Genomic DNA, 12,867 nt, shown 5'->3' with positions numbered 1-12,867 from the left:
CACGTTGTTGCAAATGCCAAGATTTCATTTTTTCGATGGCTGCATAATATTCCATTGTATATATATATACACCACATCTTTTTTATCCATTCATCTGTTGATGGACATCTAGGCTCTTTCCATAGTTTGGCTATTGTGGACATTGCTGCTATAAACATTGGGGTGCATGTGCCCCTTTGGATCACTACCTTTATATCTTTGGGGTAAATACCCAGTAGTGCAATTGCTGGATCATATGGTAGCTCTATTTTCAACTTTTTGAGGAACCTCCATACTGTTTTCCAGAGTGGCTGCACCAGTTTGCATTTCCACCAACAGTGTAGGAGGGTTCCCCTTTCTCCACATCCTTGCCAACATCTGTCGTTTCCTGACTTGTTAATTTTAGCCATTCTGACTGGTGTGAGGTGGTATCTTATTATGGTTTTGATTTGTTTTTCCCTGATGCTAAGTGATGTTGAGCACGTTATCATGTGTCTGTTGGCCATTTGGATGTCTTCTTTGCAGAAATGTCTGTTCATGTCTTCTGCCCATTTCTTGGATTATTTGTTCTTTGGGTGTTGAGTTTGATAAGTTCTTTATAGATTTTGGATACTAGCCCTTTTTCTGATATGTCATTTGCAAATATCTTCTTCCATTCTGTCTGTTGTCTTTTGGTTGTTGACTGTTTCCTTTGCTGTGCAAAAGCTTTTTATCTTGATGAAGTCCCAATAGTTCATTTTTGCCCTTGCTTCCCTTATCTTTGGTGATGTGTCTAGGAAGAAGTTGCTGCGGCTGAGGTCAAAGAGGTTGCTGCCTGTGTTCTCCTCAAGGATTTTGATGGATTCCTTTCTCACATTTAGGTCTTTCAACCATTTTGAGTCTATTTTTGTGTGTGGTGTAAGGAAATGGTCCCGTTTCATTCTTGTGCATGTGAATGTCCAATTTTCCCAACACCATTTGTTGAAGAGACTGTCTTTTTTCCATTGGACAGTCTTTCCTGCTTTGTTGAAGATACGTTGACCATAGAGTTGAGGGTCTATTTCTGGGCTCTCTATTCTGTTCCATTGATCTCTGTGTCTGTTTTTGTGCCAGTACCATACTGTCTTGATAATGACAGCTTTGTAATAGAGCTTGAAGTCCGGGATTGTGGTGCCACCAGCTTTGCTTTGCTTTTTCAACATTCCTCTGGCTATTCGGGACCTTTTCTGGTTCCATACAAATTTTAGGATTATTTGTTCCATTTCTTTGAAAAAAGTGGTTGGTATTTTGATAGGGATTGCATTAAATGTGTCGATTGCTCTAGGTAGCATAGACATTTTCACACTATTTGTTCTTCCAGTCCATGAGCATGGAACGTTTTTCCATTTCTTTGTGTCTTCCTCAATTTCTTTCATGAGTATTCTATAGTTTTCGGAGTACAGATCCTTTGCCTCTTTGGTTAGATTTATTCCTAGGTATCTTATGGTTTTGGGTGCAATTGTAAATGGGATCAACACCTTAATTTCTCTTTCTTCTGTCTTATTGTTGGTGTATAGGAATGCCACTGGTTTCTGTGCCTTGATTTTATATCCTGCCACTTTACTGAATTCCTGTATGAGTTCTAGCAGTTTTGGGGTGGAGTCTTTTGGGTTTTCCACATAAAGTATCATATCATCTGCAAAGAGTGAGAGTTTGACTGCTGATTCGGATGCCTTTTATTTCTTTTTGTTGTGTGATTGCTGTGGCTAGAACTTCTAATACTGTGTTGAATAGCAGTGGTGATAGTGGACATCCCTGCCGTGTTCCTGACCTTAGGGGAAAAGGTCTCAGTTTTTCCCCATTGAGAATGATATTCGCTGTGGGTTTTTCATAGATAGCTTTTATGATATTGAAGTATGTACCCTGTATCCCTACACTGTGAAGAGTTTTGATCAAGAAAGGATGCTGTACTTTGTCAAAAGCTTTTTCTGCATCTATTGAGAAGATCATATGGTTCTTGTTATTGCTTTTATTAATGTATTGTATCACATTGATTGATTTGCGGATATTGAACCAACCTTGCAGCCCAGGAATAAATCCCGCTTGGTCGTGATGAATAATCCTTTTAATGTACTGTTGGATCCTATTGGCTAGTATTTTGGTGAGAATTTTTGCATCCATGTTCATCAGGGATATTGGTCTGTAATTCTCCTTTTTGATGGGGTCTTTGTCTGGTTTTGGGATCCAGGTAATGCTGGCCACATAAAACGAGTTTGGAAGTTTTCCTTCCATTTCTATTTTTCGAAACAGTTTCAGAAGAATAGGTATTAATTGTTCTTTAAATGTTTGGTAGAATTCCCCTGGGAAGCCATCTGGTCCTAGGCTCTTGTTTGTTGGGAGATTTTTGATGACTGCTTCACTTTCCTTACTGGTTATGGGTCTGGTCAGGTTTTCTATTTCTTCCTTCTTCAGTTTTGGTAGTTTATATGTCTCTAGGAATGCATTCATTTCATCCAGATTGTCTAATTTGTTGGCATATAGTTGCTCATAAGATGTTCTTATAATTGTTTGTATTTCTTTGGTGTTGGTTGTGATCTCTCCTCTTTCATTCATGATTTTATTCATTTGGGTCCTTTCTCTTTTCTTTTTGATAAGTCTGGCCAGGGGTTTATCAATCTTAATTCTTTCAAAGAACCAGCTCCTAGTTTCATTGATCTGTTCTACTGTTCTTTTGGTTTCTATTTCATTGATTTCTGCTCTGATCTTTATTATTTCTCTTCTCCTGCTGGGTTTAGGCTTTATTTGCTGTTCTTCCTCCAGCTCCTTTAGGTGTAGGGTTAGGTTGTGTACTTGAGACCTTTCTTGTTTCTTGAGAAAGGCTTGTATTGCTATATACTTTCCTCTTAGGACTGCCTTTGCTGCATCCCAAAGATTTTGAACAGTTAGTTGTGTTTTCATTTTCATTTGTTTCCTTGAATTTTTAAAAATTCTTCTTTAATTTCCTGGTTGACCCATTCATTCTTTAGTAGGATGCTCTTTAGCCTCTATGTATTTCTTTCCAACTTTCCTCTTGTGACTGAGTTCTAGTTTCAAAGCATTGTAGTCTGAAAATATGCAGAGAATGATCCCAGTCTTTTGGTACTGGTTGACCTGATTTGTGACCCAGGATGTGATCTATTCTGGAGAATGTTCCATATGCACTAGAGAAGAATGTGTATTCTGTTGCTTTGGAATGGAATGTTCTGAGTATATCTGTGAGGTTGCTGGTCCAGTGTATCATTTAAAGCCTTTATTTCCTTGTTGATCTTTTGCTTAGATGATCTGTCCATTTCAGTGAAGGGGGTGTTAAAGTCCCTACTATAACTGTATTATTGTCGATATTTCTTTGATTTTGTTATTAATTGGCTTATATAATTTGCTGCTTCCATGTTAGGGGCATAGATATTTAAAATTGTTGGATCTTCAGGTGCCTGGGTGGCTCAGTTGTTAAGCGTCTGCCTTCGGCTCAGTTCATGATCCCAGGGTCCTGGGATTGAGTCCCGCATCGGGTTCCCTGCTCGGTGGGAAGCCTGCTTCTCCCTCTCCAACTCCCCCTGCTGGTGTTCCTGCTCTCGCTCTCTCTCTCTCTCTGTCAAATAACTAAAATCTTTAATTGATTCTTGTTGCGTAGACCCTTTACGTATGATATAGTGTCCTTCCTCATCTCTTATTATAGTCTTTGGTTTAAAATCTAATTTGTCTGATATAAGGATTGCCACCCCAGCTTTCTTTGATGTCCATTAGCATGGTAAATGGTTTTCCACCCCCTCACTTTAAATTTGGAGGTGTCTTTGGGTCTAAAATGAGTCTCTTGCAAATGGCATATCGATGGGTCTTGTTTTTTTATCCAATCTGATACCCTGTGTCTTTTGATTGGGGCATTTAGCCCATTTACATTCAGGGTAACTATTGAAAGATATGAATTCAGTGCCATTGTATTGCCTGTAAGGTGACTATTACTGTATATTGTCTCTGTTCCTTTCTGCTCTATGTTACTTTTAGGCTCTCTCTTTGCTTAGAGGACCCCTTTCAATATTTCTTGTAGGACTGGTTTGATGTTTGCAAATTCTTTTAGTTTTTGTTTGTCCTGGAAGCTTTTTATCTCTCCTTCTATTTTCAATGACAGCCTAGCTGGATATAGTATTCTTGGCTGCATATTTTTCTCGTTTAGTGCTCTGAATATATCATGCCAGTCCTTTCTGGACTGCCAGGTCTCTGGATAGGTCTGCTGCCAAGCTAATGTTTCTACCGTTGTAGGTTACAGACCTCTTGTCCCGAGCTGCTTTTAGGATTTTCTCTTTGTCTCTGAGACTCGTAAATTTTACTATTAGATGTCGGGGTGTTGACCTATTTTTATTGATTTTGAGGGGGGTTCTCTGTGCCTCCTAGATTTTGATGCCTGTTTCCTTCCTCAAATTAGGGAAGTTCTCTGCTATAATTTGCTCCGGTATACCTTCTGCCCCTCTCTCTCTTTCTTCTTCTGGCATCCCAATTATTCTAATATTGTTTCATCTTATGGTATCCCTTATCTCTCGAATTCTGCCCTCGTGATCCAGTAGTTGTTTATCTCTCATTTTCTCAGCTTCTTTATTCTCCATCATTTGGTCTTCTATATCGCTAATTCTTTCTTCTGCCTCATTTACCCTAGCAGGTAGAGCCTCCATTTTTGATTGCACCTCATTAATAGCCTTTTTGATTTTGACTTGTTAGATTTTAGTTCTTAGATTTCTCCAGAAAGGGATTCTCTAGTATCTTCTATGTTTTTTTTTCAAGCCCAGCTAGTATCTTTATAATCGTCATTTTGAACTCTGGTTCCAACATCTTACTAATGTCTGTATTGATTAGGTCCCTGGCAGTGGGTACTGTCTCTTGTTTTTGTTTTTTTTTTGAGGTGAGTTTTTCTGTTTTGTCATTTGGTCCAGAGAAGAATAGATGAATGAGAGAACAAAATGCTAAAAGGGTAACAATGACCCCAGAAAAATATACACTAAGCAAATCAGAAGAGATCTGAAACTAGGGGGAAAAGAAAGGGAAAAAAAATTTTTTTTTTGATCAGGCTGGTGAATAGAACAGCCACACACTAGATTTTGGGTGTATTTTGGTCTGTTAGGAGAAACTCCAAAATTTTAAAGAAATAAAAACTTATATATATACAAAAATAAGGGTAAATACGATAAAGGGATGGAATATGACTGTAAAGATGAAAATTTAAAAGTATTTTAAAAAAGGAATTGATAAGTTTGTTGAAAAAAGAAAGAAGAAAAATTTAAAAAAAGAAAAAAAAAGGAGAGAATGTGATCACGTGGGAGACTAGAACAAAGCCATATACTAGATTTAGGGTATGTTTTGGTATGTTAGAAGAAACTGTATCTCAAAATTTTAAAGAAAGAAAAACATATATATACACAAAAAATAAGGTTAAATACAGTGAATGGATAGAATTTGTAAAGTGAAAATTAAAAAAGATTTTAAAAAAGCAATTGATAAAATATGTTGGTTGAAAAAGGAAAGAAGAAAAATTAAAAAAAATAGAAAAAGAAAAAATAAAGAAAATTAAAAAATTAACTTTGAAAGACTAAAGATAATGGGGAAAAAAAGCCATGAATTCTATGTGCTGTGTTCCCCTAGTGCTGGGGTTTTGCAGCTCTCATTGATCGGTATACTTGGTCTTGGCTGGATGTTCTTGCTGATCTTCTGGGGGAGGGGCCTGTTGCCGTGGTTCTCAAATGTCTTTGCCCGAGGTGGAATTGCCCCGCCCTTGCCAGGGGCCAGGCTAAGTAATCTTCTTGGTTTGCTCTTGGGAGCTTTTGTTCCCTGAAAGCTTTCCGTACAGCTTTGGAGGATGAGAATGAAAATGGTGGCTTCCCTGTCTCTGGTTCTGAAGTTGTGGAGAACTCGGGGCCCCACTCCTCAGTGCGCCCCCAGAGAAAAGCAGCCAATCACTCCCGTCTCCCTGGTCTCTGGCCGCACTCCATGCTCACCTGGCCTGTGACTGAGAGTTTCCATCTCTGGCACACGACCCCATTAGAGACTCCAAACCCAGCAGATCCCTGCGGTGTGCTCCCTTGCCGCTCCTCCCAGGGGAGGAAGGGGAGTCTCCCCAGATCTGCCGCTTGTTGGGTCCCTGCTGGAGGAGCAGTTCCCCGACTGTGCTGCGGATCATGGTTTATGGCAACCCCGAGCTGAGAGCCCACGCCTCGGCTCTGTCTCTGCAGCCAGCTTCCCCGCTCCGCTACCTGGGAGCTCTGCCGCACTCAGGCATCCCCAGTCTTTCTGTGACCCTGAGGGTCCTGAGACCATGCTGTCCCAGCGAGGGTCCACGCCCCGCTTAGCCACTGGAGTGACGTTTCTCAGCAGAGCCAACTTCTAAAAGTTCTGATTTTGTGTCCGCTGCTCTATCACTTGCCAGTAGTGGCTGACGGAGGCTCCCTCCCTGGGCTGTCTATCTTCCCAAATATCACCTTGGATTCACTTCTCCGCATGTCCTACCTTTCAGAAAGTGGTCGCTTTTCTGTTCATAGAATTGTTGCTCTTCTTTTCTTAGATCTCCTGTGGAGTTTGTAGGTGTTCAGAATGGTTGATCCCTATCCAGCTGAATTCCTGGGTACTCCTCTGCCATCTTGCTCCTCCCTCTCAGTATTGCTACTTTAAAATTTCTGAGCCCTAGTTAACTGAGCCTTAGTTAACTCATCTATTAAATGAAAGAAAATATTTGATATTATTTTAGGGCATTTGGGAGAATTAGAAGCAATGTGTATCTTAACACAGTGCTTTTAGTAGGTATTCAATAAATGATTTTGTTTTAATTACATAGAATATGAGGAGAATATTAATGCTACAGAATGATAGGAGGGTGACATTTGTATGCAAGCATGTTTCTTGACCCTGGTGTGAATTGTGTCTGTTTTGCTGTGTTGAAATGGTTCTAGTGTTCTGCCTTTTAACTACTCTGGGGCTCTGTCCGTTATACAGTTGACTAGTACTTTTGCCTATCCCAAGTCTGGTTTTAACAGAGAGATAAATAAATTAAAAGAAATGCAAGTGAAGTTTCAAAGATATTAAAGCTAGTTAACCTTCTAATGAAAGTCTGCTCTTCTCAATAGTACCATGAGATTGTCAAGTCATTCTGCATTACCTCTCCCATGCCATTCCATTTCCTATTTTGCATAATAGAAACTAATTCCTTCTGGTTGAAAATCACCTTAAGTTAAAATTTTTTCATTCTAAAAGTTAATTTTATGAAATCACATCTTTATACAAAAAAAAAAAAATTCCTCTTCTTACTGTCTTGCTGTAATCTTAGGTCTTGATACCTAAGAAAAATACAGGCAATGAGAGAGGCATAGGAGGGAGGCAGAGAGAAAGAGAGAATAAAAGATAGAGGGAGAGTGGTGCCTGGGTGGCTCAGTCATTAAGCGTCTGCCTTCAGCTCAGGTCATGATCCCAGGGTCCTGGGATCGAGCCCCGCATCGGGCTCTCTGCTCCGCGGGAGGCCTGCTTCTCCCTCTGCAGCTCCCCTTGCTTGTATTCCCTCTCTCCCTGCCTCTCTCTCTGTCAAAAAATAAATAAAATCTTAAAAAAAAAAAAAAAAAGAGGGCGAGAGGAACAGAACTAGGTCTTGAAACTAGAAAATTTTTGCTTTAGGTACCCAGAGGGGACTATGAGCACAAACCTTGTTCCGAGGTCTGGGTGAGTGGAGAGATGTAGATTGTTATAAAGCTAGGAACTGATATCTGGGTATGTGTGACACATTTATGCATCTGATGGACTTAGGTCTTTTCTAGCATTTTTCTCTCTAGCAATATGTGATTATACATGTAATTAAATAATAGTAAGAATTCATGACCCTTCTATGTGTCAAACACTGTTGAACATACTCTTTGACAGTAACATCTTTGACAGTAACAGCAGCTCAGAGAGGTGGGTATTGTCATCTCCATTTTAGAAATGAGGAAACTAAGGAAGCGTAGGTTGTCCACCAGGGTCAGATGGTTAATGTATAATTATGGCCATCTGATTCTAGACCTTGTACCATGAACGAAAACCCTATGCTTTTTTAGACCGTGAAGGTTTTTGCCTTCTGTGACGTGGGTTGAATCAAGTAATAAACTTAAAAAGGTGAGCTGTGTACTGAACCAATGCTTGGCTTCCTCCTCATATTTCTCCCCATAAATGACAATCCCCCAATAATTCAGGTCGAACTGTACATAATATTTACCAGAATTACTGAACCTAAACCAAATCCAAAAAATCAGTAAGTGATAAAAATGAAAATGTTTCTATGTGAATATCCCCATGTACTATATTAGAAACATTAGAGCACGAAGAATGAGATTTAAAAATCGAATTATTATAAATATTCAATGGAGCATATAATTTAATGTAAGATATGTTTAATACTATGTATTTAATGTTATTTTAAAATATGTATTTCACCTCTTTTCCCTTTTTATAGAATGATCTTTATTTTATCAAGAAGTCAAACAGTAAAAATTGTGATGAAAAACAGTTCCTCATGACCAAAATAAATGAACTAAACCTTTTCAGTGACAGATCAGAGAAAGAACTTAATAAAACCAAAGCTTTGAAACAGGTGCAGTAAAATCATATGTGTATGAAATATTAAAAACCACATTTTAATGCTAACTATAGAAAATTTAAAAAATATACCAATTTATAAAGATGAATATAAGTCACTGTATACAAGATAAGGTGTTAAAGTTATATTATTTCCTTGTAGTCTTTTGAAGAAAATTGGCTTTATATATATTATTTTTTAAAAAATTTAAATATATTCTCTATTTCCATGTATGTTTGCAAGCATTAAATATTGAACATTAAATATTCTTTAAAAATAATTTTTAAAGGCTTTCTACAGTTTATTGCATGCAAGTTACCATAATTTATTTAACCATCTCCTGTTTTTCGTGTTTCTTTTGTGTTTATTTCCAATGTTTGGTTATTCTAAATAGTACTATCAGGGGCGTCTGGCTGGCTCAGTCAGTGGAGCATGCGACTTTTGTTCTCAAGGTCATGAGTTTGAGCCCCACCTTGGGTGTGGAACCCACTTAAAAAAAAAATAGTACTACCATATACCATGCATATATATCACTGTATAGTTATTTAATGAGTTAGGAAAAATTTATAATTATATAATTATGGTCCAAAAAGAATGAATATTTTCAGTATCTTGAAACTATTTTCTTTTTTAAAAAATATTTTATTTTATTTTAGAGAGAGAGAGCACGCATCAACAGGGGGAGTGGCAGAGGGAGAGAGGGAGACTCTGAAGCAGACTCCATGCTGAGTGGGGAGCTCCACAAAGGACTTGCTCTCATGACCCTGAAATCATGACCTGAGCTGAAACCAAGAGTCGGGCGCTCAACTGAGCCACCCAGGTGCCCCCAAACTATTTTTAAGCCAAATTGTCTTCTTCTAGAGGATTCATTTAATACTCCCACCAGCAGTGTGTAGCATTCTATTTTACACACCACCAGTAAGGCTGGATATTATAATTTATAAAATTGTGAATTTGATGGGCAAACATTGTATTTCATTGTTTTAGTCTATATTTTTTAAGTTGGTGACACGTGAAAACATTTCATGTTTCAACATAAAATTTAAAATATTTATGTTTAAATAAAAATGTTTAAGGGTGCCTGGGTGGCTCAGTGGGTTAAGTGTCTGACTTTTGCTTTCTGTGCAGGTCATGATCTCAGGGTTGTGGATTGAGCCCCGTGTGGGCTCCGCACTGTGCATAGAGCCTGCTTGGGTTTCTCTCCCTCTCCCTCTGTGGTCCCCTCCCCCCGCCACTTGTGCATGCTCTCTCCCTCTCGAAAAAATGTTTAAAACATTTTTTTCTAGTATGTTATATTCCATAATCTTTCTTTTTTGGATTTCTAGATTTTTATCTTAGCTCATATTTCCATTAGAAGGTTTGTATTTTTGAATTGCTTTGCAAAAGACCTTCATATGTAAAACTTTTAACTCTGTCATAAATATTGTCAATATTTTTTCCATTTATCTTTAAATTTTTATTCAGTTTTTTGACATTAAAAACTTTTTTTAACATCAAATATTTGTTTTTCCCTGCATAATTTTTATACTTAGAAACTTCTTTGTCATACTAAAAATCAAACAAATGTTTACTATTTCAGTAACTGCATTGGTTTTCTCTCTTACATTAAATTTTTCATTAATCTGGAATTTATTTTTGGTACATTTGAGATGTAGGGATCTAATCTTCTCTCCACCTGAAAAGCTATGTTTTGAAATAATAAAGCCTTATGTTCTGGAGTGTTTGTTTCTGGGCTTTCTATTCTGAAAACTGATCTATTTGTGTACTCTTGTGTCAGTACTCTATCCATGACTGAATTGTTTAGAATAAAAATTTATTTACATGTTGTTTTGTTAGATTTAGTTTAGAATATAAAAATTTTCATCCACAGGACTATATAGGACTATATTCCTGGATTATAAGTTTCAATTTTGGGAATAACTTCTTCCTTTTTTTTTATTAGTAAAACTTAAATTTCAAATTGAATTATAATAAGACTTGAAATAAATCCTTTTCTTAAAAAGTGAAGAGAAACCAAGAGTCATCACTCAGAGCAATCTAAATTTAATCCTAGTTACCTTGGTCAGTGGTCAAATTAGAAAAAGTTATATTTTCAAGTTTGACTTCTGTGGCAATAAAAGAAAATATTATGGATTGGGTATAATAGTAATTATTTCAGTATCTGACAATTTTGTTATGTTGACAGGATTTGATGATAGAAGACAATCTTTTAAAACTTGAAGTTAAACGTGCTAGAGAAATGCTTCACAGTAAGGCAGAAGAAGTACTTTCTCTGGAAAAAAGAAAACAGCAATTACACACAGCTATGGAAGAACGAATTGAAGAAATTAAAGTTCACAAAACAATGCTTGCTTCACAAATAAGATATGTTGAGCAAGAACGGCAGAACATAAGGTAATAATTCGAGTTTTAAAATACTGCTAAAATTTTTTTAAAATGTAAGCGTCGTATCAGAAGAACTGACTGGATGATCATCTTTTTCTTACTTATTTGAAAAGGCTTTTAATATATTGGACATATCTTAGTCATAAACCTATGGTTTTTCCTCCTTCTTTCCTTTGGCTAACTCCTAATTCTTTAGATTATCCCTTTTGCAATGAGATCACTAATTCCCTTGGAACTGATTTTTAAGTATTTTTTTTTTTTTAAAGATTTTATTTATTTATTTGACAGAGAGAGACACAGTGAGAGAGGGGACACAAGCAGTGGGGAGTGGAGAGGGAGAAGCAGGCTTCCTGCTGAGCAGGGAGCCCAATGTGAGACTCGATCCCAGCACCCTGGGACCATGACCTGAGCCAAAGGCAGACGCTTAATGACTGAGCCACCCAGGCGCCCTCGAGTATGTTTTGTGGGGAGAGTTCAATAACATGCTTCGCCATGGCTGCATTTATTTATTTATTAAAAGATTTTATTTATTTATTTGACAGAGAGAGACAGCGAGAGAGGGAACACAAGCGGGGGGAGTGGGAGAGGGAGAAGCAGGCTTCCCACTGAGCAGGGAGCCTGATGTGGAGCTCGATCCCAGGACCCTGAGATCATGACCTGAGCCAAAATCAAGAGTTAGATGCTCAATGGACTGAGCCATATAGGTGCCCCTACCTGCTACTTTTAAAAATCTTTCTGTCAATGTTATTTCTTTTAAATCATTTCATTTTTGGTTTGTTACTAGCATTGTAGAAATACAGTTGATTTCTATATATTAAGAATCCATTAACTTTGCTTAAACTTTTATTAATTCTGACAGTTGATCTGTAGATTCTAATTTCTAGGTATTTCATTTACATCAATTGCAAATAACAGTTTTGTGTCTCCCTTTTCAGTCTTTATAACCTTCCATTTCCTCCTTCTCCCAGCCCTTGGTAACTACCATTCTTTCTGTCTGTATGAATTTGACTGCTATAGATACTTCATGTAAGCGGAATCATGCAGTATTTGTCTTTTGTGACTGGCTTATTCCACTTAGCATAATGTCCTCAGGTTCATCTATGTAGCATGTGATGCAATTTCCTTTTAAGGCTGAATAATATTCCATTACATGTATATACCACATTTAATGTATCCATTCATCTGTCCATGGATGTTTGGGTTGCTTTACCTCTTGGCTATTATGAATAAAATGCTGCTATGAACATTGGGGTGCAGAGATTTCTTCAAGTACCTGCTTTTGATTTTTTTGGCTATCTAACAGGAAGTGGGATTGCTGTATCATATGGTAGTTCTATTTGTAATTTTTTGACGAACTGCAATACTGTTTTCCATAGTGGTTGCATCATTTTACAGTTCCACCAATAGTGCACAAGGGTTCCAATTTCTCCATATTATTGCCAGTACTTTTTAAAAAAAGATTTTATTCATACGATACAGATAGATACAGTGAGAGAGGGCCAGTACTTTTTTTTAAAAAGATTTTATTTATTTATTTGATAGAGTGAGCACAAGCAGGGGGGAGCAGAGTGAGAGGGAGAGGCAGACTCCCCACTGAGCAGGCAGCCCGATGCGGGGCTCGATCCCAGGACCCTGAGATCAACACCCGAGCTGAAGGCAGGTGCTTGACTGAGTGAGCCACCCAGGCGCCCCTGCCAGTACTTTTTTTTTTAAAGATTTATTTATTTTTTTTATTTTAGAGAGAGATCAAGAGAGTGCACTAGTGTGGGGAGGGGCAGAGGAAGAGGTAGAGAATCTCAGGCAGACTCCCCACTGAGAGCCCCCAGGACCCTGAGATCATGATTTGAGCTGAAATCAAGAACCAGCAGCTTAACTGACTAAGCGACCGAGGCACCCTGCCAATATTTTCTTTTTTTCCTTTCTTTCTT

At 37.8% G+C, this 12,867-nt stretch overlaps 1 protein-coding gene across 1 annotated transcript in view; it reads left to right on the top strand.

The window, feature by feature from the left end:
- Window positions 1–12,867, top strand: part of CCDC39 (coiled-coil domain containing 39) — a 49,776-nt gene that overhangs the window by 24,780 nt on the left and 12,129 nt on the right. The window contains exons 12-13 of the mRNA XM_034999517.1: window positions 8,432–8,569; window positions 10,740–10,948. Coding sequence (XP_034855408.1) covers window positions 8,432–8,569; window positions 10,740–10,948 — 347 coding nt within the window. The remainder of the gene's footprint in view (window positions 1–8,431; window positions 8,570–10,739; window positions 10,949–12,867) is intronic.

The sequence above is a fragment of the Mirounga leonina genome, unplaced genomic scaffold (genome assembly GCF_011800145.1).
Source record: "Mirounga leonina isolate KUSES-001 unplaced genomic scaffold, KU_Mleo_1.0 Mir_115, whole genome shotgun sequence".
NCBI lineage: Eukaryota > Metazoa > Chordata > Mammalia > Carnivora > Phocidae > Mirounga > Mirounga leonina.
Note: the sequence above shows the minus strand (reverse complement) of the source record. Positions and strands in the feature narration are given on the sequence as shown.